Genomic DNA, 23510 nt, shown 5'->3' with positions numbered 1-23510 from the left:
TTTTTGGCTAAGGTGTAATTGTAGTACTTTCCACTTAACTCACTCACTCTCTGCACTACTTATCCGTTCCATTTCAAGTTGAGAAAAAGCTAATTCAGTACACTAGTTGAACATGTTATTTCACTAAAAGATGGGTGTGAGTCTATGGCCATAGGTGACACATTACAGTTTATCTTGATTACTTGTATTTGTGAGAAAAAAGAATGGGAGATAGAGTCTGTAGTGGTATTTGTGCCCCTCCAAGGTTTCCTGGGGAGCTAATGCAGGTCCTTAGCCTCCCACAGTTGTGTACTCATAGTGTAAATGGATATAACACATCTGACCTGATCTAAGGCAACTTCTTTGTTTAGTGGGCATCCTTCCATTGAGAAGTGCTTGTGAGCTAACTTTGAAGACACGACAGCTCAGAATGTGTGAGAGGCCTTCTGATGTGCAGATGCAACTCAAGGAAGGTCCTGGCTAAGCCTTCATGGAGAGAAAAGTACACTTGATAACCCCCTCCCCCCAAAAAAATCCTCTACAACACACACAACACCATGCCAGTCAGTTGATGGAACAGATTACCTGGGGGCAGGAGACCTCAAACACAGTTAGGTGTAAAAAAGAAAATCCTCCAAGGTGAAAGTGGGAATCAAGAAAATTTAGCATGGCAGGGGGTTGAACTGGATGGCCCTTGTGGTCTCTTCCAACTATATGATTCTATGAGAGGGGCATGGTTGTCTGTCTGTCTGTCTGTCTTTCTTTCTTTCTTTCTTTCTTTCTTTCTTTCTTTCTCTCCCCCCCCTCCAGTTGCCCCATTGGTTTGGCAAGTACAGCCCACCCGCTCCGTACGTGGGTTTGCCATATGCAGACAATCTTCTGTGCATGGCAAGGCCAGGGACTTAAAATGATGCACACACCATGCTGCACGCAAGAGTGCACAGCCATAGAAATCAACAGGATTTGAGGTCCTGCATTTTTTGCCGTACGCGGGGAGGGGTCCAGAACAGACCCCTGCATATGCAAAGGGCCCACTGTATTAAGGAGATGGCAAGTCTGTCAGACACACCAAGGTGGCACTGCAGAATGCTCTTCCTCTTTGTTCCATCCCTAAAGCAGTGCCTGGAGCTGGGTTGTAGGGGGGGAATCTGTAACTGCCATGGATGTTTGGCCCTTGACTTCTCCTTTTCTCTCTTCATCCCACACCAACCCAGTCTGAACATACTGAGCCAGAACCTTCATCCACAACGCCACAACTCAGCATCTCTGGGAAGAACCCTGTCAGCGCTCTGATGGAATACGCACAGAAGTCGGGGAGCGTTTGTGAATTCCAGCTGCTTTCTCAGGATGGGCCTCCCCATGATCCCAAGTAGGACTTGGCTTAAGGAGAGATGTGATACTTTTCTTTTGTTGCGAGCTGAGGTGCTTTGTTAGTTCTTTGGGGGGAGTGCTCTGTTTATGTGTGTATGTGTAGGACTTGGGCAAAGGTTCTAGAATAGGTCAGCAACTGTGAGGACCAATTGTACTCCCAGATCCTTCACACAGGCTACAGCCACTCCACCCAGATAGACTCAGAGCAGTCCCAAATATCTCTCATTTTCCTCTGTGGTCCCTCTCAAATGGCAGCAAGAAATGACATCTTGCCATTTGCAGTTGCCATTTTGAGAGAGGCTGCAGAACAAATTGGAGCTATTGGGGGGTTGGAAGGATTTCCAGGGAGTGTGGTGTTTTCACACATTCTTCATAGTTTGGGGACAGAATGGGCCTGAAGATCATATCAAGCACAAAAGACACTAAGGATCATGGGGTCTAAATCAACTTGTTAGGCATGTCCCATCCCCCAATCAAAATATTGGGGTGGGGTTATTTTATTGAAATGCCCTCTAAGGCAGTGGTTCCGACTGTCTGATGTTCCAGGGGCTGGCACTAAATGGGTGCCAACTGGGTACAACAGTGTCTTTTGCTGGAAATTTGCCAGGGACCAGCAGCCACAGGCTTGGGACCAGCATCAATCCAGGGACCACCAATTTGCAAAGCACCACTCTAGGTAATGCTTTCACTGTTTTTTGCTGCCGTTCTTCCCCCTATCTTAGGGCTAAGAGAGGCCTTTTTAATAACAGGAAGTGATTCTGGGTTACTTCCTATTGTTAAACATGATCTCACTTGGGCATACCAATAATAATATGGCCCAGGGGCTCCAAAAACACGCTGAAAATGCACCCCTCACCCTTAGAGGGTATTTGGGGGCACAAAAGGGAGTGATCGGGATGCAGGGAAGGTGTGGCCTCCAAAATCCCCTAGAGGGAGCTGAGATAACCTGTAGTCCTGGTAGTGCAGTGGTTAAATGCCGGTCCTGGGGCCAGTGCTGTTCAACATCTTTATCAATGATTTGGATGACAGAATTGGTGGCACACTCATCAAATATGCAGATGATACCAAATTAGGAGGAATAGCTAATACTCCAGAGGACAGGATCAAAATTCAAAATGACCTGAATAGAATAGAAAGCTGGAAAAAACTAACAAAATGAAATTCAACAGGGAGAAATGTAAAGTACTGCACTTAGGGCAGAAAAATGAAATGCACAGATATACGATGGGAGACACCTGGCTGAACGAGACTACGTGTGAAAGGGATCTAGGAGTCCAAGTAGACCACAAGTTGAACATAAGTCAACAGTGTGATGCAGCAGCTAAAAAGGCCAATGCAATTTTAGGCTGCATCAATAAAAGTAAAGTGTCTAGATCAGGTGAAGTAATAGTGCCACTATATTATGCTTTGCTCAGGCCCCACCAGGAATATTGGGTCCAGTTCTGGGCACCACAGTTCAAAAAGGACATTGAGAAACTGGAACGTGTCCAAAGGAGGGAGACTAAAATGGTGAAGGGTCTGGAAACCATGCCCTGTGAGGAACAACTTAGGGAGCTGGGGATATTTAGCCTGGAGAAAAGAAGTTTAAGAGGTGATATGATAGCCCTGTTTAAATACTTGAAGGGATGTCATATTGAAGAGGGAGCAAGCTTGTTTTCTGCTGCTCCAGAGAACAGGACCCAGAGCAATGGATGCAAGCTGCAGGGAAAAAGATGCCACCTCAACACAAGGAGGAACTTCCTGACAGTAAGGACTGTTCAACAGTGGAACACACACCTTCCTCGGAGTGTAGTGGAGTCTCCTTTGGAGGTCTTTAAGCAGAGGCTGGATAGCCATCTGTCGGGGATGCCTTCATTGGAATTTCCTGCATGGCAGGGGGTTGGACTAGATGGCCCTTGCGGTCTCTTCCAACTCTACAATTCTATGATTATGGAAATCTTACAAATAAAGCTGGAAATCAAACCAGAGCTCTTCCTATTAGGGATGGTTAATGACAATTTGAAAAAAAATATATGGTAAAATGCTATTCTACATGTTCACAGCAGAAGAGTTACATATGCCAAATTCTGGAAACAAGAAAATATCCCAGATTTAACAGACGGGTTTGCAAAATTACAGGACTATTCAGTAAATAATAAACTCACTCAGCTACTGAGGAATAAACCAGTTAAAAGTTCAAAAGAGAATGGGAAAAAACACTTAACATATTTGAGATCTTTGTGAAATAGGACTATAACTAGATGTATTGATGACAGTTAAAGCCAAAAATAGACAGATTGAATTGTAATTTCAAAACCAAAGTGAATTCAAGGATTAAGTATTCAAGATAAATAGAGAACCATTATAGATGCATATGTCATTAAGAAATTGATTTACAAAGACAGATACACAATGTAGATACAGAAACACAATAGATTGGACAATGGAACATATGCGAATAGATGAGGTATATAAAATCAATAACTAATAAGTATAAGAAGGGACCAGAAAAGAAAGGAAGTTTTTTGTTTTTTAATATATGTTCATATATTTTATGTGTACACGTTTTATTATCTATGTTTGCTAATAATGTTGTTTTTTGTTTTGAACTGTTTAATTGTGTTTTTGTTTTTATATATAGGATATAAATTATATATTTAAGGAATATAGGAAAGAGTCTATTGATAAATTTTGGCATATCTACTTAGCTTTTTATTCATGTTGATTTATGATACCAAACTTGTTAATTTGACTATGTAAGTCTATAAAATAATAATAATAATAATAATAATAATAACAACAACAATTATTATTATTATTATTTCAAAAAATGCCAGTCCTGCAGCCACAATGTTGTGAGTTCGATCCTGCAGGGCTCCAGGTTGACTCAGCTTTCCATCTTTTTGTAGGTTGGTAAAATGAGTACTGAGCTTGTTGGAGGCAGCTGGCTTACACATTATAAACTGCTTAGAGCGTGCTTAGTTCACTATGAAGCAGTACAGAAGTGTAAAATGCTATTGCTAGTCTTCCATAGTTGCCCAGCTAGGAGGGATACATCTGGTGCAGTAACAATTGGTTTGTAATAATAAGGTAACAGCAGCAGTGGCAAATGAACTGGATGTGTTTTCTGTTTTGTCTATTCAGGTTCAAATATTGTGTGAAGGTGGGTGATCGTGTTTTCCCTGCTGTGGTGTCCAACAGCAAGAAGGGAGCAAAACAGATGGCTGCTGAGGCTGCCATGAAAGGCCTCAGTGAGGACACAAGCGGCTTACTAGAGCAGGTATACAGGAATCCCTCCTCCTCTGGGCTTCATCCCACTCTCTTAATCACTCTCTTCCTCTCATGCTTATTTGCTTGCCTTTAGACAGAGGACCAGGATGACCAACCATTAGAAGTGTCTGGCAGCCAGGTTACGAATCTGGAGGAGACCAAGACAGCCAGTGCAAAGGGTGTTGGCGAGTTGATCAAGTATTTGAACTCCAACCCTGTCAGTGGCCTACTGGAATATGCCCGGGCCAATGGCTTTGCTGCAGAATTCAAGCTGATTGAACAGACAGGCCCACCCCATGACCCAAAGTGAGTAAACGTCATGTTCTTCCTTCTTTTGACAGAAATGCTGTGAATGTAGCATACTTTGGTTTTATTAAGGCCTTTGACAAGGACTCCCATGATATTCTTGCAAAATGGCTAATAAAATGTGGGCTAGACATTGCAGCTGTTAGGTGGATTTGTAATTGGTTGATCAGCTGAACCCAAATGGTGCTCACCAGTGACTCCTCTTTATTCTGGAGAGATGTAACTAGTGTGGTGCCACAGGGTTCTGTCTTTAGCCCAGTGCTGTTCAACATCTTTATCAATGACTTGGATGATAGAATAGAGGGCCTTGCTTATCACATTTACAGATGACACCAAATTACGAAGGGTAACAGGATCAGAATCCAAAATGGTAAAAGATCTGGAAATTCTGTCCTGCGAGAAGCAGCTTAGAGAGCTGGGTATGTTTAGCCTGGAGAAGAGAAGGTTAAGAGGCGACATGATAGCCATGTTTAAATATTTGCATGGATGTTATATCAAGGATGGAGCAAGCTTGTTTTCTGCTGCTTTTCCTCCCTAAGTGCAGTATCTTACATTTCTCCATGTTGAAATTCATTTTGTTAGCTTTGTGTCATGGGGAACAGGATGTGATTGCCCAGTATTTTTATTTTTAAAGAGCTTGGGGAAACTCGTCAGTGTTGAAAAAGATGTGATTGCAAAAGATGGTGTTGGGTTCTTATAGAATCCTGAAATCATAAAGTTGGAAGAGGGACTGCCAGGGCCATCTAATCCAGTTCCGTGACCCGCAGAAATATACAACTAAACCCTCTGAAGAGATAGCCATCCAGGCTCTGTTTGCAGGCCTCCAAAGAAGGAGAGACTTGCACTCTCTGAGGCAGCCTATTCTGCTGTTTAACAACTCTTAGTTTCCAGTAGTTCATTCTAATGCTTAGGCAGGATCTCTTCTCTTGTAATTTAAATCCATTAGTTTATATTCTGTTCCCTGGAGCAAGAGAAAACAAGTTTGCTCCATCTTCTACATGACATCTCTTTACATATTTAAAGAGCACTATCATATCACTTCTCAGTCTTCTTTAAGCTAAACTTACCTAGCTTCCTAAACCTCATAGAGTCTGTAATGATCTTGAACACTCGGTTCTGGACATGTTCCAGCTTGTCAATATTATTCTTGAACTATAATGCCTAGCATTGAAAACAATATTCCAGGTGAGATTGGACCAAAATAGAATAGAGTGGTTTTATTGCTTCCCTTGATCTGGACATTGTATTCCTGCTGCATTGGCATTTTTGTCTGCTGCATCACATTGTTCATTCATATTCTGCTTGTGATCTAGTTCCGTTTCACATATATACTGCTTTCAGGCCAAGTGTCACCCATTGTGTTTGTGCATTTCATTGTTCTTGCATATCTCAGAATCATAGAGTTGGAAGAGACCACAAATCCCCCTTTTCTCAGCCTCTCTACTCAGGTCTTGCTGGTTCAAGTCTATGACCTCTCTGACTGGATGGACTGCCATGCAGTCTTCTGCCCTTTCTATTGCCTTCTACCTTTCCGAGCATTATAGTCTATTTATTAAGAATAGAATAGAAGTTTATTGTTAAAAGCTAAAAGCCGTCACAATATAAAATAGGTCAAAACAGTAAATACAAAAACAGTATGAAAAAAATCAAGGCACAAAAACCACAAATAAAACAACATGATAAAATTAGTAAGAGAGACCCATCAACAACAAAAAATAATACATCATAAATGATAAAATAATAGAAACATAAAACTAGAATGATTCTAGCTGTCATTCCGATCGAGAAAACGGATTCTAATCTTGCTACCATAGAAGTAACAAATACATTGTTGCTGGCCAAAAGGACACAAATCTGCTGAAAGCAAGATCTATCGGAAAGGGAATGTAAAATACATTCAAGAAACCTTTGTCTAGGTAGGAGATATATACAGAGGACAGTGTAAAAGGTAATGTTCGATATTTTCCACTTCCCCGGTTTTGCAGATAAATAATCTTAAATGGACAGGAGTGTTATTATATCTGCCCATCAAATAGGCAGAAGGCATACATTGGTACCTTAGAGCTGTAAATGCTTTCCTAGCAGGGGCCAGAGTAAGATTAATAAAGTAATGCTCTAACCCAAATGATGTCTTGTACAATGAGTACCAAAAAGAAAAAGAAGAGTTCGAGAGTGACTGAAGATTGGCCCATTTGGAAGCAAGATAATTTTTCTCTTTAATCAGTTGCTTGACTCTACGGATGGCATAATTTGGAAGTGAGTCCACATTAATCTCATAGCTCTGCAATATTGTTCTAATTATAGATACCCAGGAGCTAGGAGAGTTAACAAATATTTGTTCTAAAAAACACTTTTGGGGAGCCTGGAAACACTCATAGATAACAACTTTAGCCAGTAGAAGGCAAGAGCAGTATGTGAACCAGCTTGAAGAGTAGTTTGGCCTATTTCGGCCTGTTACAGACTGCCAAAATAAAGCTGCTTTGGGTCTCTTTGGAGGTATGCTATTTAAATGATCCATGGGTCCTAAGTCGCGCCAAAGCCACACTGCATTCCTAAGCACTGGAGTGCAGCTTTGGTGCAGCTTCCGGATTCTTAGGATGCATGCATCATTTAAACAGCATACCTCCAAAGAGACCCAAAGCAGCTTTATTTTGGTAGTCTATAACAGGCCTTCTGCTCTCAGAAAAGAGACCGGGTACACTTAGGGACAGCCAACAGGGAAACAAGCTTGCTCCCTCATCAATAAGCCATCCCTTCAAATATTTAAACAGGGCTATCATATCACCTCTTAACCTTCTCTTCTCCGGGCTAAACATCCCTAGCTCCCTGAGTCTTTCCTCATAGGGCATGATTTCCAGACCCTTCACCATTTTTGTCACCCTCCTTTGGACACGCTCTAGTTTCTCAATGTCCTTTGAGACTCCTTGGGCGAATCGCATGCTTTCAGCCTCAGGGGAAGGCAACGGCAAGCCTCCTCTGAACAAATTTTGCAAAGAAAAGCTAAGCCAGAAACAAGTTGAAGGCACAAAACAGCAACAAAATAAAGATATCACTACATTTTGTAATTTGGTTATTTTCTTCTTTTGACAAGGTTTGTCTTCCAAGCCAAAGTGGGAGGACGCTGGTTCCCCGCCGTCACTGCGCACAGCAAAAAACAGGGCAAGCAGGAGGCAGCTGATGCGGCGCTCCGGGTTCTGATCGGAGAGAACGAGAAGGCCGAACACACCGAAGCCTTGACGATCACTGAGGTAGGCTTGAGTCACTTGTCCTCACATTGCCTTACTGAGCTGCTTCCTCTTCAGCAACAGCAGGTGCCATTCTTTTTGCAAGACCTTCATGCTGCTTCCTTGATCCACTTGACTAAATTGCTGTGATGTAAACCCTGGGTCACAAAACAGCACAGGTGTCGTTTTTTAACTTGGGAGGCAGTTTTATTAAAAATGGCAAAGCAAAACCTTCTTTTAAAATATGAGTGAACTGTTGCAGCCTTTAGATGTGGCTGAATTGCAGATCCCACTGTCTTCCACTCTTGACTGTACTGGCTGATGGTATTTAACAGTCCAGTGCCAGGAAGGTACCACAAGTTACTTATTTTTAGGGAGTCTCTTAATTGGCAGATAACTTCAGATTGCTTTTTAATTGGTGGAGAAATTCTCTTTTTGGGGCAGGAGGTGTGATAAGTAAATCTTTTGATATACCCATGGCCTTTTTCAGCCATACTTTGGTTTCAGTATAGGGGCTTAGAATGTGCCTGCACTTAAAAAAAAATAAGAGAGTTTGATAAGAACTTAAATCCAGCTACTAATACCACATTTGTGCTCCTGTGGAAATTGCAACAGTCACGAGTATATATCATAAAGTTAAAAGTACAGAGGGTTGTCTATGGTTGTTCAGCTCATCTCATGAACTCCGTAAGTGTCTGGGCCTTATTGGAAGACCTCAAATTCAGAACAGTGACAGTCACTGGCTGATCCCAGCTTCAGTTTTTCGTTCTTTCTGTTTATACTGTAGTCTATTTTGTTAGTCCTAAGTGAGCTTCTGGTGGAGGATCCAACTTTTTCATTCTTGTTTTAAATGGGTGTCCCATCCTTGCATTTGTTTGGTTTTTTTTTTTTTTTTAATTCATTTGTGAAGCTAAATGAGGCATTTGTGGTCTTTTCTCTGTCCTCTTGCTGTAGCTCCCCGTGAGTGGAAGTACCCTTCATGACCAGATAGCAATGCTCAGCCACCAGCGGTTCAACACGCTCACCGCTCGCATCCAACACAGTTTGCTTGGGCGCAAGATCCTGGCTGCCATCATCATGCGGCGAGGGCAGGAGGGCCTTGGAGTTGTGGTGAGCATTGGGACAGGTAAGCCGTTTCAGTTTGGGATTTGACCCCATATTGTAGGGTAAGATTTGTAATTGTTGGAATCACAAGTTAGGTTAGTTTTCCATAGTTCATCTGACAAAGGCTCATACATTTCCCATTTAGGCCAGTGGTTTCAGATCTTGGCTTCCCAGATGTGATTAGACTACAGCTCCCAGCATCCCTGACCATTCGATATGCTGGATGGAGTGTTTGGTGAGCAGAAGATCAGCAATATCTGGAGAACCACGTTAAGGAATCAAATGCTACAGTGCTGCTGCTCCAGAGAATAGGACCTGGAGCAGTGGATTTAAACTACAGGAAAAGAGATTCCACCTTAACATTAGGAAGAATTTCATAGAATCATAGAGTTGGAAGGGACCCCCCCAAGGGCCATCCAGTCCAACCCCCTACCATGCAGCAACTAACAATCAAAGCATCACTGACAGATGACCATCCAGCCTCTGCTTAAAGACCTCCAAAGAAGGAGACTCCACCACACTCCGAGGGAGCTGTTGGACAGTGGAAGACACTGCCCCAGAGTGTGGTGGAGTCTCCTCCTTTGAAGGTTTTTAAACAGAGGCTAGATGGCTATTTGTTGGGGTGCTTTGATTGTATGTTCCTGCATGGCAGGGGTTTGGACATGATCATCCTTGTGGTCTCTTCCAACTTCATGATTCTATGATTCTAATAGCGTGCTCTCTGATGTAAGGGGTGAGCAGTCCTGTCCCCCCCCCCCCCCCCAATGTGCCAGGCATTTTCATGAACAGTTGAGACCCTGTTATCTGCGGTGGAAACATTTCAAGAGCCCTTGTGGATGCTTGAAACTGCAGATTGTTCTGAACCCTATATATCGTCCATGAGAAGACACATGAGGGGCCCAGTTGCCTGTGGGAGACGAAGGCTGATGTTGGGAAATGAGTGGTAGCAGCTGAGATCCCCTCTTCACAGAAGCCAAACATTGGGATTAGTGAAGCAGCAGGAAAGCTCCCCTGTTTTGCCCCTACATGCTGGGACTCTCTCTTCCCTCTCTCCCCCACGGAAACTGTCCTGTAAATAGAGGCCGATTACAGATGCCACCAAGACTGAGGAGTAGTGAGGAAAGAAAAAGGATGGTTTCGGAGAGCAGAAAAATGTATTTAGGAGTAGTTTTGTGCCAGGGGAGGGTAGGAGCCAGCATGATGTAGTGGTTTGAACCTTGGACTTGTGACCGGGATTTGAATCCTGGCTCATCCATGTAAACCCATTGGGTGATCCTGGGCAAGTCACACACTCTCAGCCTCAAAGGATGGCAATAGCAAACACCTGAGCAAAACTTGCCAAGAAAACACCAGGACAGGTTCATCCTAAGAGTCTTCGTATGTCGGAAAGGACTTTGAAGGCACACAACAGCAACAAAGGAGAAGGTTGGAGAAAGGACTTCATTCAGCGAATAGAAATGAAATATAACTTTAAGTACCCCACAATGTAATTAAGCAAGCCAGTTCTTCAGGGGATGTGGCCTCTTCCTTTGTGGGCCTCAACATCTCCAATAGCTGCTTTTGCATCTGTAGGGCTCCCAAGTGTATAGAGCCACCCATTCACCACAGACAACATTGCAGTAACCTTTGACTTCAGCATGTGGAAAGTTTTTTTTTTTAATACAGTACTAGAATTCTTAGATGCTCCCAGAATGGCAGGGAGATTCTTGTAATCCAAAGAATTGTTTCTTCAGGTTCTGCCTTCAACTTCAAATTCAGGGGGCTTGGATGTCTTTTAACCAGCCACTTCTGAGGAATCTTTGACTTCCTTGATCCATGTTGTTGCTTTTCTTGTCCAGTGCCCCAGCAATTTATTTAGCAATCCTTTATCTTGTGGCACAAGCTATTCCACGGCCCTTTATCATCCATATTAGCTGCCTCATGGGATCTCCTATACAATCTTTCTCCCAACCTGTTATTTTCTCTTTGTTCCTGCAGGGAACCGCTGCGTCAAAGGAGAAGAGCTGAGTCTGAAAGGGGAAACAGTCAACGATTGTCATGCAGAGATCATTTCTAGAAGGGGCTTCATAAGGTGAGGTGGGGAGCAGTGAGTGAGTAACACCACATTTTACAACTTGGAGGTAAAACCATTTGTAGCATCGCCTAGTGGGAGGAAACACCAGAATTTGCTTCTATTTTCCAAGGTGAGCTTGTAAGAACTACTTGAGAATGTACAAAGTAGTAGCTCTTTTCCCGTTCTTCTTCCTCTTCCTGGGCACCTGTGAATTTATGTCACTTTTTGCATTTGTGCTGTAAAGTTTGCACAGCGCTTTACATAGTAAGGGTCAAATAAAATAAGAAAAAAAACATCACCACTGCTGGATTATTATCCATCAGCAATTCCTTGTTGTTATCATTGTCATCATAATCTTGTTTTAGAAACAGTTGCTAATAGACTGACAAAACATCTGAATGAAATCATCATCGATAGACTCACAAGAGCACAGTTGCAAAAGGCAACACTTCTTAGAATATGCAGCATTTTTCGATATTGCCTCACTGATTCATAGACTCATAGAATCCTAGAGTTGGAAGAGACCCCAAGGGCCATCTAGTCCAACCCCCTTCTGCTACGCAGGAACTCTCAATCAAAGCATCCCTGACAGATGGCCATCCAGCCTCGGTTTAAAGACCTCCAAGGAGGGAGACTCCTCCACTCTCCATGGAAGTGTGTTCCACTATCAAACAGCTCTTACTGTCAGGAAGTTCCTCCTAATGTTGAAGTGGAATCTCTTTTCCTCGAGCTTGCTTCCGTTGTTCGGGATCGTGTTCTCTGGTGCAACAGAAAACAAGCTTGCTCCCTCCTCAATATGACATTCCTTCAAATATTTAAACAGGGCTATCATATAGCAATAACAAGTACATTTCTATACCACTTATCAGTGCACGTCACTCCCTAAGCGGTTTGTGAAGTGTAAGCTAATTGCCCCCAACAATCTGGGTACTCATTTTAGCGACCTTGGAAGGATGCAAGCCTGAGTCGAGTTTGAGCCCTTGGGCTGGTATTGAACTTGCAACCTTATGGTTTGTGAGTGATTGGCTGCAGTATAGGCATTTAACCACTGCACCACCATCATATCACCTCTTTTCCAGGCTAAACATCCCCAATTCCCTAAGCTGAATTGTGGTGCCCAGAACTGGAGACAGTATTCCAGGCGGGGCCTGACCAAAGCAGAATAGAGTGGCACTATTCCTTCCCTTGATCTAAACACTATACTTCTATTGATGTAGTCTAAAACTGCATTGGTCTTTTTAGCTGCTGCATCTCACTGTTAATTCATGTTCAACTTGTGGTCTACTTGGACTCCTAGATCTCTTTCACACGTATAAGTTTCATTCAGCCAGGTGTCGCCCATCCTATATCTGTGTATTTCCTTTTTCCTCCCTAAGTGCAGTACTTTACAATTCTCCATGTTGAATTTCATTTTGTTAGCTTTGGCCCAACTATCTAGTCTATTCAGGTCATTTTGAATTTTGATCCTGTCCTCTGGGTTATTAGCTACTCTTAATTTGGTGTCATCTGCAAATTTGATAAGTTATGCCCCCTATTTTGTAATCCAATTCAGTGTTAAAGATGTTGAATAGCACTGGGCCCAGGATAGAACCCTCTGAGATCCCACTGATCACTTCTCTCCAGGATGAAAAGGAGCCATTGTTGAGCACCCTTTGAGTTCGGCCAGTCAACCAATTACAAATCCAAACAGTTACTTTGTCTAGCCCACATTTTACCAGCTCGCTTGCAAGAATGTCATGATTCTTAGAATCATGGATAGAACCTGCATCACTGATGGTCCAAAATTCCAGTCAGTATCACCTGGCAGATGGAGTATGAAAGGGCTGTGGGCTGCCCCTCACTGATTTAAAGCAATCTACCCTGCTGCCACATGTGTTTACGTGAGGAGGATTTCTATAGAGATGACTTCATGTTCTGAAATTCTGTTCCAGGTTCCTGTACAATGAACTTATGAAGTATAACCCTGCTGCCCCGGATGATAGCATTTTTGAGGCATTGGAAGATGGCAAACTGAAGATCAAGGATGATATCACCTTTCACTTGTATATCAGGTATGCGCCTTCTGCCATTTGGCCTGAAGACAGTGACCTGTCTGTATTTTGCAACTATGCTTAGTAAGAGGGGGAAGAATATGTAAAACTTAAAATGGGAGAAGCAGCAAAGGTGGAGTGTAGGAAGCTGATTGGCTTGTGAAATGCTTTAGATTTGAACTTCTCAAAGCCCCAGCCAACCCAGCCAGTGGGAAGGGAATATGGGAGTTGTGATTAGGGTTGACATCTTTCTCATCTTATAAGGGATATCCCTTACTTTAGGGCTGAAAAGCTTGCCCCTTGTAGGGCTGGCAGATATCCCTGATTATTAAGGGAGGTCCCTAGTTCCTTTTATGTAGACTGAACACAATGCAAGGGGGGGGGGTTGAAGCATAGGCACTTCCTAAAAACAGATTTACATGCATCATGTAATTTATGAATGTGAACAATATATTAACTTTATATAGAAATACATGGCTAAGTTAACTGGAATTGATACTTTAATGTAGGTGTTTAGGCAAGGCCTAAACACCTACATTTAATGTAGATGTTATCAGCACTGAACATCTCCACAGTGCTTACATTAGAGGATGCCACAATTTTCTAGAGTCCAAAGCTGTGTGTTCTTGACCGTAATAGCAGCTGAATGGGATGTCCATTTGTGATGGCAGACTACTTCCAGATGGGAAAAGCCCACCATCTTCATCATCCAAGTATTTGGCTGCAGGTGTCAGCTTCCTTAGAAGCTTGACTTTCATGTTATTTTATTAAAATCAAGTTTCTGTCGTTTATTAGATTTGAAACTTATATCTGGAAAGGCTTTGGCCAGTGCCTAGTAACAACCTTGGAAGGCAGAGGAGTCGCCAAATGAGATTTTCACTAGTCTTTGTTTGGGTCTGAGAGGCTAGAATCTAGTGCTCTAAAAACTTCTTTCTACCCTCCCTCTCTGAACAAAACAGGATCAGTATGACCAGTATCACAAAACAGAAATGCAGATTAAAAGGTATGGCTTCCTCTTTGCCCGGCTTGGCACAGTTTATATCATTCTTCCTAAAACTGGAATCTTTCAGCTTGATTTTACAGGCCACGTTATCTCCAGGTAGCCATGAAAGCTGAGGGCACATTGTCCTTGGTTGATGTATTTTTTGTGTGTGTTTGCAATTCCTGAAGGGTTCATAGCAGAAGGTGAGTTAATTCTATCATAGAATCAAAAACTGCAAAGGCCATCTAGTTGAACCCACTGCCTTGCAGAAATACACTACTGAAGCACCCCTGAAAAATGCCCACCCAACTTCTGCTTAAAGACCTACAAAGAGGCCACAACCCCTCCAAAGCAGTCTGTTCCACAGTTTTAGTTTTTACAGTCATTAAAGATCCTAATGTCCCTCCTTCTTGTGGTACTGTGGCTTTTAAATTTTGCATTTTATTCTCTTTGTGCTGTTTCAGGGTCATCTGCTATAAAAAAAAGTCCACTGCGCAAGCACACGCACAGACACATTTACACATTAAGAAAAAGCTCTTAAATTTGGTGTGCTCTCTCTTTCCTTCTCTTCCCCCAGCACGGCACCTTGCGGGGATGGTGCCCTCTTTGACAAATCCTGCAGTGACCAGGTCAACACAGATGGTGCGGTTCAGCACCAGCCACTCTTTGAGAACCCCAAACAGGGCAAGCTGCGCACCAAGGTGGAAAACGGTATGTGCCTGGAAGGCTGAGTCCTATCAGAGCCTTTTTCGCAGCCAGAGTATGGAGTAGGAAATCTGTTCTCTTGTCTCTCAGAGGATATGTAATTAACATTTGTGATTTACTGCTTAGGGATCAGGGGCCACCTGCCCCCAAATCCCCTTCTGACAGGCTATGCCATATGCTTTCAACATGCTAAAAATTACATAATGCCACTTTCAGTGGCTGATTTTTCAGCTGGTTTTTGTTCATTGCCTTAGGGAGTTTTCAAGGGGACATAGACCACCACATTTGCTGCTGATTTGGGGGGTTTATGGCCAGTTTTCAAGGATGGATTACCCTAAAATCAGCATGATTGTTTTTTAAATAAAATACAGGGATGTGGAGGCTTCATGGATCATGCTTTGAGGAATGCATGATCCACAGTTTTCCCACCCATGGGTTGGGTTAGTAGCACACATTGCCACAAACTGTGGTGAGGCCTGGCTAGCCACTAGCTGAGGTGGCTTTACCAAATGGTTATTACAGATTTGGTGTGTGTGTGTCAAACTATGCTGAGATGATTGCGAAGTAGAACCTCCACATACAGAATAAATCTGTCGGGATGGTCAACTGTGTCCCTCCCAATGTACTTGAATTGCAGTTTCTGTATTCCCTTCCCGTTGGCTAAGGTGGATGGGAGAGACAGCCCCCCCCCCCCCCATATTCCCAGAGGGGAATGACCACCCTTGCAATATACCTTAAGGCATCATGTGCTAGGATTGAACAGAAGAATGGCTTCATCCTTGTATCCAGAAGCAGTTGGAAACCAGAAATACAGTGAACCAGATAGATGTGTTTGTTTCACTCCAGTCGTGCAGTTCCTAATAGGGTTAGGGCCTGGTTCTTCTTCTCCTGTTCTCAGAGCAAGGACTCTCCATCTTTTTTATGTGAGTGGCATACACTGCGTAACTGTGATCAGTACTTCATGTCATCCTACAGGGCTCCTCTTTGTAATGCCACCCTTATAACTTCACACGCCCCTCCCCATGTCATCACAAGAGCATCATCTCTCAGCTTTTGGTTCTGTAATCTCAGGTTCCTGGATAATCCTGACTATACAACATCCGTTCCTGACTGAGGAATTTTACCTTTTGACAGGGGAAGGCACAATTCCGGTGGAGTCAAGTGACATTGTGCCAACCTGGGATGGGATACAGCATGGTGAGCGCCTCCGGACGATGTCCTGTAGTGACAAGATTCTACGCTGGAATGTGCTGGGCCTGCAGGGGGCACTCCTCTCCCACTTCTTGCAGCCAGTTTATCTCCGCTCTGTCACGCTTGGTATGCAGCTCCTTCTCTGTTGTTGGTTGGGCAGGGGATAAGGTTTGTCCAGGTGGGTGGACAAATGAATCTGCTCTGGGTTGTCTCATTAAAGCCAGTAAAGGATCATCTGGGGCTAATGGGAAAGACAGAGTTGTAATTCTTTCATGGGTTTTAAAAGCACTACATGATTTGTGATAGATGGAATTATCAGTGCTAAGGCTTTAAAAAGGTGATATGATAGCCTTGTTAAGTATTTTAAAGGGGGGGAGGGTCATACTGAGAAGGCAGCAAGCTTGTTTTTTGCTGCTCCAGAGAATAGTACCTGGAACAGTGGATGCAAGCTACAGGAAAAGAGATTTCACCTCAACATTAGAAGGAACTTCTTGACAGTAAGGGCTGTTCAACAGAGCAGCACACTCCCTTGGAGTGTGGTAGAATTTCTTTGGAGGTTTTTAAACAGAGGTTGGATGGCTGTCTGTCGAGGATGCTTTCATTGTGAGTTCCTGCATGGCACAGGGTTGGACTGGATGGTCCTTGTGGTCTCTTCCAACTCTATGATTCTATGATTTGAGTAGGCTGTCTCCAAAAGCTCCCCCCCTCCTGCCCAGAAGTAGCTGCTACTGATAGTGTTCTACCATGGCAGACATGCCAAGAGGGGTAAAAGGGTATCACAGTGATTGTGAACCTTTTAGAGGCCGAGTGCCCAAACTGCAACCCAAAACCCACTTATTTATTGCAAAGTGCCATGTCCCTCTAGCTTTCTAGTAGCAAACTCTGTGCTGGGGCGACAGCACATGTGCCACAGAGTGGGCTCTGAGTGCCACCTCTGGCACACGTGCCATAGGTTTGCCATCACTGGAGTATCACAACAATGTTCTCTTCCAGGCAAATTAGCTAGCTCAAATTTTTAAAAATTCTTTTGCCATGCCCTCACCTATATGACTCTCTTCCCTTCTCCTTCTCTCTTTTGTCTTCCTCCCTTCCTTCCTCCCAGGCTATTTATACAGTCAAGGTCACCTGACGCGTGCCATTTGCTGCCGCATGTCCAGAGATGGCGACACATTCCAGTCGGGACTCCCTGTGCCGTATTTTGTCAATCACCCAGAGGTACCTCTTTCTCATTGGCTCTCCCTATCCCATTATTCGCTTCACATTATTGAGATTATTTGCCTACACCAGCCTTTCCCCAACCCTGCCCTCCAAGGCTGAAATCCTGCATCATGGATTATCTGGTGCTTGCATAGCTTGATGTTTATGTACTTGTTCCTAAGTGGTACTATACCGCTTTGTTACAGAATTATGATTTTGAACAACTGGTGTGCATTGTAGACTGATGCTACATGTGTGATCATGCAACTGGTGTGCAGAAATGTACTATTTCTAATGTTTAGTTGGCACCACAGGTAGGGCTTCACTTTTGTCACTTTTGACAAAATATGGCTGTTACACATCAGCCAAAAATGCCCATCGGCTTTGCATCAGGCAACTTGTGCATGTGTAAATGCCAGTGGGGATGCCAGTGCAAGTGTTTCCTCCTTCAGCTCCCAGAATTCCCGTTGGCTGTACTTGATGCAAGTGAAAAGTTTGAAACAACTGGAGGACAAAGGTTTAGGAAAGGCCAACTTAAATATTCAATCTCTACCTTCTCCTGAGGACACAGATTAGTGCCAGTGTGTTACGGATGGACACAGAGGGATGTGTATGTCCCAGTATTTCTGCTTTGGGCTGGTAACTCCTGGAATCCCTCCAACCAGGCTCTACACATCTTCTTTTCAATCAATTGCTTATCAATCACTCTTGTTCTTCCTGTTTTTTCCCTTTCTGGGACCATGCAGGTTGGTCGAGTCAGCGTCTATGACTCTGCCAGGCAGACGGGTAAGACAAAAGAATCGAGTGTCAACTGGGCCCTGCCTGACGACACTGATGTTGAAGTCCTGGATGGCACGAAAGGCAAAGTTGATGGGTAAGAAAAATATGTTGGGGTTCACCTTTCAGCCCATTGAGAGCCAGAGTGGAGGCAACCTTCCTTTGGGGCAAGGTATTTTCCCCATGCCAGCCTGCCCAGATCCTTAGGAGAGAATTCCTTCTCTCAATCCAAGCTGATAGTGCCTAGGTTGTGGAACTCCATACCTCAGGAGGCTGGATCGGCCCCTCCTTGCCATCCTTTCATTGGAAGTCAAAGATAGTTTTATCCTTACTGACTTATAGAACTGAAGGCTGTTAAAGTAAGGACTTTTAAGAGGGTGCTGTATTGTTTTAATTGTATGATTTTAGCTGGTTTTTATTATTTAATTGTTTTCATATTGCTAATAGTTCAGTTCAATTCTGATGTTTATCTTTTCCCTAATTCTTAGCTGTGTTTGTTAATGTGGGCTTTCCCAGTTGTTTCTGACTTACAGTGACCCTATGACAACCCTATAATGGGCTTTCCTTGGCAAGATTTGTTCAGAGGAGATTGGCCTTTGCCACCTTCTGAGGCTGAGAGAGTGTGACTTAAGGTCACCCAGTGGGTTTCCCTGGCTGAATGGGGACTCCTCTAACCACTACACCACCCAAGCTTTTGTTTTTCTATAGAGTGTGTGTGTGTGTGTGCGCATGCACGCACGCACGTCTTCAAGTCTCCTGTCAACGTGTGGCCCCCTCCCTAAATTTCCCAGGGTTTTCTTAGGCAAGGAATCCTCAGAGGTGGTTCTGCCAGTTTCTTCCTCACTTTAGTTTGGAAGCCACCTTAAATCCCAGTTTTGAAGGAAAGGATGATGATGATGATGATAAACCATTATTAATGCAATAATTAGGTTTAGTAGCCTTATCTTATGGAGGGGTGGTAGCTTGTTTTACTTAGGCCCGTTACAGACAGGCCTTTGCTCCTCCCCCAGTATGTACTAGGGGTTGGCCGAGGACGCAGCGTCCAATCGGGCCTCACCCCTAGTACGTACTGGGGACGTAAAAATGGCGGTGCCCTATACAGATGGGCGACGCCCATTTTGACATGACGGACGCTTAGCGTCCACACGTTGTGGCACGGTTGCGGGTTCTTTTTGCTGCACGGGGGAGCCGCTTGGTTTGTCCGCTGCGGCTCCCTTGCGCAGCAAACACGGGCGCCATCAGATTGCCCTTTTTGGGTGCCCTGTAAAGCGCCTTAGATTACTTAATTAATCAATTACTTTACTTAAATGTGCACTCTCTCTTTCCATTGATTTACTTAATAGGCAACAACTAAAATTGATGTGAAAAGAGGCAGAGTCTCTAGATGTGCAAACGAAGGTTTTATTTCTCAAATTAACCCAGCCACAAAACTGATAATAGCATTAAAAATATCACAAAACAATACAGGTGTCATACTCCTAGTCAACTGTTCTAAATTACTGCAGCTTTAATTGGGTAGTCTTTTGATATTTTCCCACTTTTTTGTTTGTTTGTTACGGTAATGGTTTTTTAGCTGTGTAAGGTCAAAGGCTTTCATGGCCGGCATCCATAGTTTTTTTGTGGGTTTTTTGGGCTATGTGGTCATGTTCTGACGTTTCGCCAGCATCTGTGGCTAGCATCTTTTTTTAGCTGCGTTTTGTTATATGTATTTTGTTTTTTTACTGAGCCCCATTTTGGATGAAAAGGAGGAGAAAAATAAATAATAAATATCAATCAGGTTCAATTTGCCTTGTCCAAAATGCTTGGGACCAGATGTGTTCCAGATTTTACAATATTCGCATATATGTACATAATAAGGTATCTTGGAGATGGGACCCAAGTTTAAACATGAAGTTCATTTATGTTTGGTATACAACTTAATATACATAGCCTGGAGGTAATTTTATACACTGAGCTACCTTCAGTGTGTTAACAAAGCATAGTTCTATTAGTGTGTCCACCAAAGTGAAAATCATAAGAAAAGTAGATGATGACAAAAGAAAAAGTCATCTCTGGATGCATTTTGGAAGAAGCTGTAAAGTGGTCTCGGAAAATTTCACAAAGGCAAGGTAACCAAAACCGGTGGTTTAATTTCATATGAGCTTATTGTTAGTTTTGGATAAAACATTGGCTGAAACCTGTTGAACTGCTCTTCCTTTTTGTGGTGTAGAAATCAATCCTTATTTTTTCCGGATATATTCTCTGTTAAAGGAGTCAGGGCCCAAGAAAACACGGACTTTGTTCTAATGTGAGGTACCACTGATATTCTCTTTTCCTCTGCCTTTCCTCCCTTCTCCTTAGACCAAAACTGGATGTGTCCCGGGTCTCCAAGCAAAACCTGTTTGCGCTCTTCCAATTGCTTTGTGCCAAGATGGATCGCAAGGGCCTGCAGAAGTTGACCGTTTATTCAGAGGCCAAAGAAGCGGCCGTCACGTACCAGAGTGCCAAGCGGCAGTTCTTCTGGGCATTGCAGGAGATGGGCTACGGCAGCTGGATTTGCAAACCTCAAGAGGAGAAGACCTTTGGTCTCTCTGAAGTCTAGCAAGCTCAGCATCTGGGTCTTTTTTCTTTTCATTTCATTTTTGGATGCGAGGGAAGGGAGGGGTATTTTTTATTATTTTAGGTTTTTTCCCCATTTTTTAACAGAAGCAGGAATGTTAACTTAGGGTTATGGATTTTATTTTTTTGGAGGGCTTTCTTCCAATTTAAAATGATGGCACGTTTAACTCTGTTGTGAAAGAGGGGATGTCTTGCCCTCTTGAATTCTACACACACACACACACACTTTCAGCAACCATTTGCAAAGTTGTGATCCGAATGTACATACTTGAAAGATTTGCAAGAGGGAGAGAGAGAGAAAACATCCACCAGCATCAGTGTTTGTCTGTGAGCTCTCCCCTCCCTCCCCAGTCAACAGGTTGCCTTCCCAGTCCATGTCTTGGCTTCTCCCAAAACTCCATGATCCAAAGTCCTCTTTTTCAAGCTGTGAATTGGTGCACCCATCGTGATGCACACACATTTCTCTTCAGCAGTAGTTCTGTTCTCCCCAGGTTTATGTGGTGGTGTCTTAGAGGTGTCCCTTGTCACTCACTTGAGTCGAATTGCCACAGAACAGCTTGAGCTTTTTCACTCCTGATTCAGCTTCTGGAATCACTCTTGACTTGTTATTGCTAAGTTGTGTTGAATCTTTTTCAGGGTCTTTGGTCCCCCCCTCTCCCCCCACTGCCCACCCCATTTGCCTTGGTGCAAAGTGGAAATAACAGCCCAGGGCTGCTTGGAGATGGCTGTTTTGCAGGTGAAGTTTGAAAAAACCATCTCCCATCCTGTCCCATTTTTCCCCCAGCTGTGTGTCCTCTCTCAAGTGTCAGGTGTGTGGTAACAATAGCTGGTTTTTTTTCCAAAATAATTCTTAGCTTGGTTGTCTTTTTGTTTTGTCTACTAACAGCTTGCACTGTCAGGTTGATGGACTTGAATGCAAACCTCGCCATTCTGCCTCTTCTCTTCCCCAGTCCGTCGGCCTGTTGTTTCTGTGTTAAGGTGACCCAGAAGGTCTTCCACTGGTTGTAGACCTTGAGGGCCTTCTCCTTGAGGTCAGGGTGGGAAGTTTGGGATTCCCTGTCAAACAGCTGCGAAGAACACCCTCAGTCTGCATTGGGTTTGTGGGGCACATTAGGCATCTCGGGAAGATGGAGGAGCACTGCTTGATTCTGCCCTCAGGAAAGTTGACTTCCAAGAGGAGCTTTGCTTTAACTTCGTTCTCTAACCTCTTTTAGAGAACAACTTCCACTATCTTTGTCTGGCTTGGTCAGTGGTGGTGGGAGGTTTAATCTGAAATATCTGGATCTCAGGTTGGGGTGGCCTCTTCCTCCCCATCCTTTGGTCCACAACCCTATGGCGAGATTGTGCCCTTGCATTATTTGTTTTAATGTTGTTGTTTTTAAACCGGGATTTACTCTAGTTTGGGAGGTGGGGTGCAGTTTGGTAACTATGAAATCCTTTTTCCAGATGCTGCCATTTCATATTGCAGGCAGGGGACAGTGTGTGTGGCTGAATCCCTTCCTTTCCCCGTGGAAGTGTTTCCTCGTATCTAGAAATCCAACATGTCTACAAGAGGGGCTCTCAGCTACCTTTATCCCGTGTAGTTTAGAGGTGGGGTATGTGTGTGTGTGTGTGATGGTGCGCATGTGCGCACATATGTACTTTTGTATATATGTGTTCAGTCAGTCAAGTCCCCCCACTCCCCCCTTAGTATTTTCATTGCAGTCTTGAAAGGTCACCTTGGGTCCTGGTCAAACAGATTAAATTGTAAAAGAAAAGGATTCCACGTTATTTGTTTTAATGCCCACTGTCTTTGAACCAGCACTCTTTTTTGCCACCCTGGTCCAAGCTGTTGGCTATTCTATAATTTGGGGGAGAGGAAGCAATGACTGGTTTCCTGATTATTTTGTGGAAACTCTTCCAAGATATCCCAAGTTTGTTTGTTTGTTTGTTTCAAGCAGAGGATTCTGTCAGTCCAACCAAAGGCTTTTATCTGGATTTACCAGCTTCCCCTCGCATCGGTATGTCTGGGCCGTTGTGTAGTGGCATTAAACGGAGGGACTCTCTTTATGCAAACTCTTTTCATCAGAAGGCAACCTCTCTCACCACTACTACAGATCCCTCGTCCCACAAAGTTCCATTTTTCTTCCTTAGTCCTGCAGTCTTTTAGTGAACAGATCACAAACAGATGTAAATTTATTCATGGCAAAAATGGAGCCCATTCCTCCCTGGCCCTTTGCCCACCACTGTTGTAATTCAGGTTATTTCTCCCTCCTTCTTCCGCCTTTTTTTCTTTTCTTTTTGGTAAGTCTGCTTTTAAGTGACCCTCTAGATTTACCATCATGGGACAACTGAAGTCATCACATTCCGCCTGAAATAAAAAAAGATTTTCTGTATCACTTTCTCTGGTGTAGTTCTTCTGGGAGAAGGAGAGAAGAGGGCATGGTTCTTTCTTAATGCCTCTGATGTACCTATTAAACCCTCATGGACCACAAGAGGGCCCTTTTCTCCCGAGACTCATGTTGGACTGTAAAATTGACACAGAAATTGATCTTTGGGTGAGGTTGGGAAATTTGCCCCCTGCCTCCTTGAATTTGTCCACTCTCCTGTAACACCAAACACTTGTAAACTGCCCCCACATTCCAGCCACATGCAAAGAATAGTGTAGACTCCAAAACTATCACTCACTTATTCTTTGGCAAACCATAATCATAGAATTGTAGAGTTGGAAGAGACTGCATGCAGCAAATCACTGGCAATATTCT

At 43.5% G+C, this 23510-nt stretch overlaps 1 protein-coding gene across 6 annotated transcripts in view; it reads left to right on the top strand.

Annotated features, from left to right (window-relative positions):
• Positions 1-23141, top strand: part of ADAR (adenosine deaminase RNA specific) — a 49914-nt gene extending 26773 nt beyond the window's left edge. For all 6 annotated transcript variants that reach the window (XM_089482793.1, XM_089482792.1, XM_089482790.1 and 3 more), the window contains exons 4-15: positions 1194-1348; positions 4474-4609; positions 4694-4905; positions 7997-8153; positions 9084-9255; positions 11211-11304; positions 13218-13337; positions 14876-15009; positions 16138-16320; positions 17297-17409; positions 18138-18265; positions 20509-23141. In XM_089482793.1, coding sequence (XP_089338919.1) covers positions 1194-1348; positions 4474-4609; positions 4694-4905; positions 7997-8153; positions 9084-9255; positions 11211-11304; positions 13218-13337; positions 14876-15009; positions 16138-16320; positions 17297-17409; positions 18138-18265; positions 20509-20749 — 1845 coding nt within the window. In that variant the 3' untranslated portion in view covers positions 20750-23141. The remainder of the gene's footprint in view (positions 1-1193; positions 1349-4473; positions 4610-4693; positions 4906-7996; positions 8154-9083; positions 9256-11210; positions 11305-13217; positions 13338-14875; positions 15010-16137; positions 16321-17296; positions 17410-18137; positions 18266-20508) is intronic.
• Positions 23142-23510: the final 369 nt, after the last annotated feature.

Source organism: Sceloporus occidentalis, unplaced genomic scaffold (genome assembly GCF_023333645.1).
Source record: "Sceloporus occidentalis isolate IW3139 unplaced genomic scaffold, rSceOcc1.0.p SCAF_20, whole genome shotgun sequence".
Taxonomy (NCBI): domain Eukaryota; kingdom Metazoa; phylum Chordata; class Lepidosauria; order Squamata; family Phrynosomatidae; genus Sceloporus; species Sceloporus occidentalis.
The sequence above is the reverse complement of the archived record's forward strand: the minus strand, read 5'-3'. Positions and strand labels throughout refer to the sequence as shown.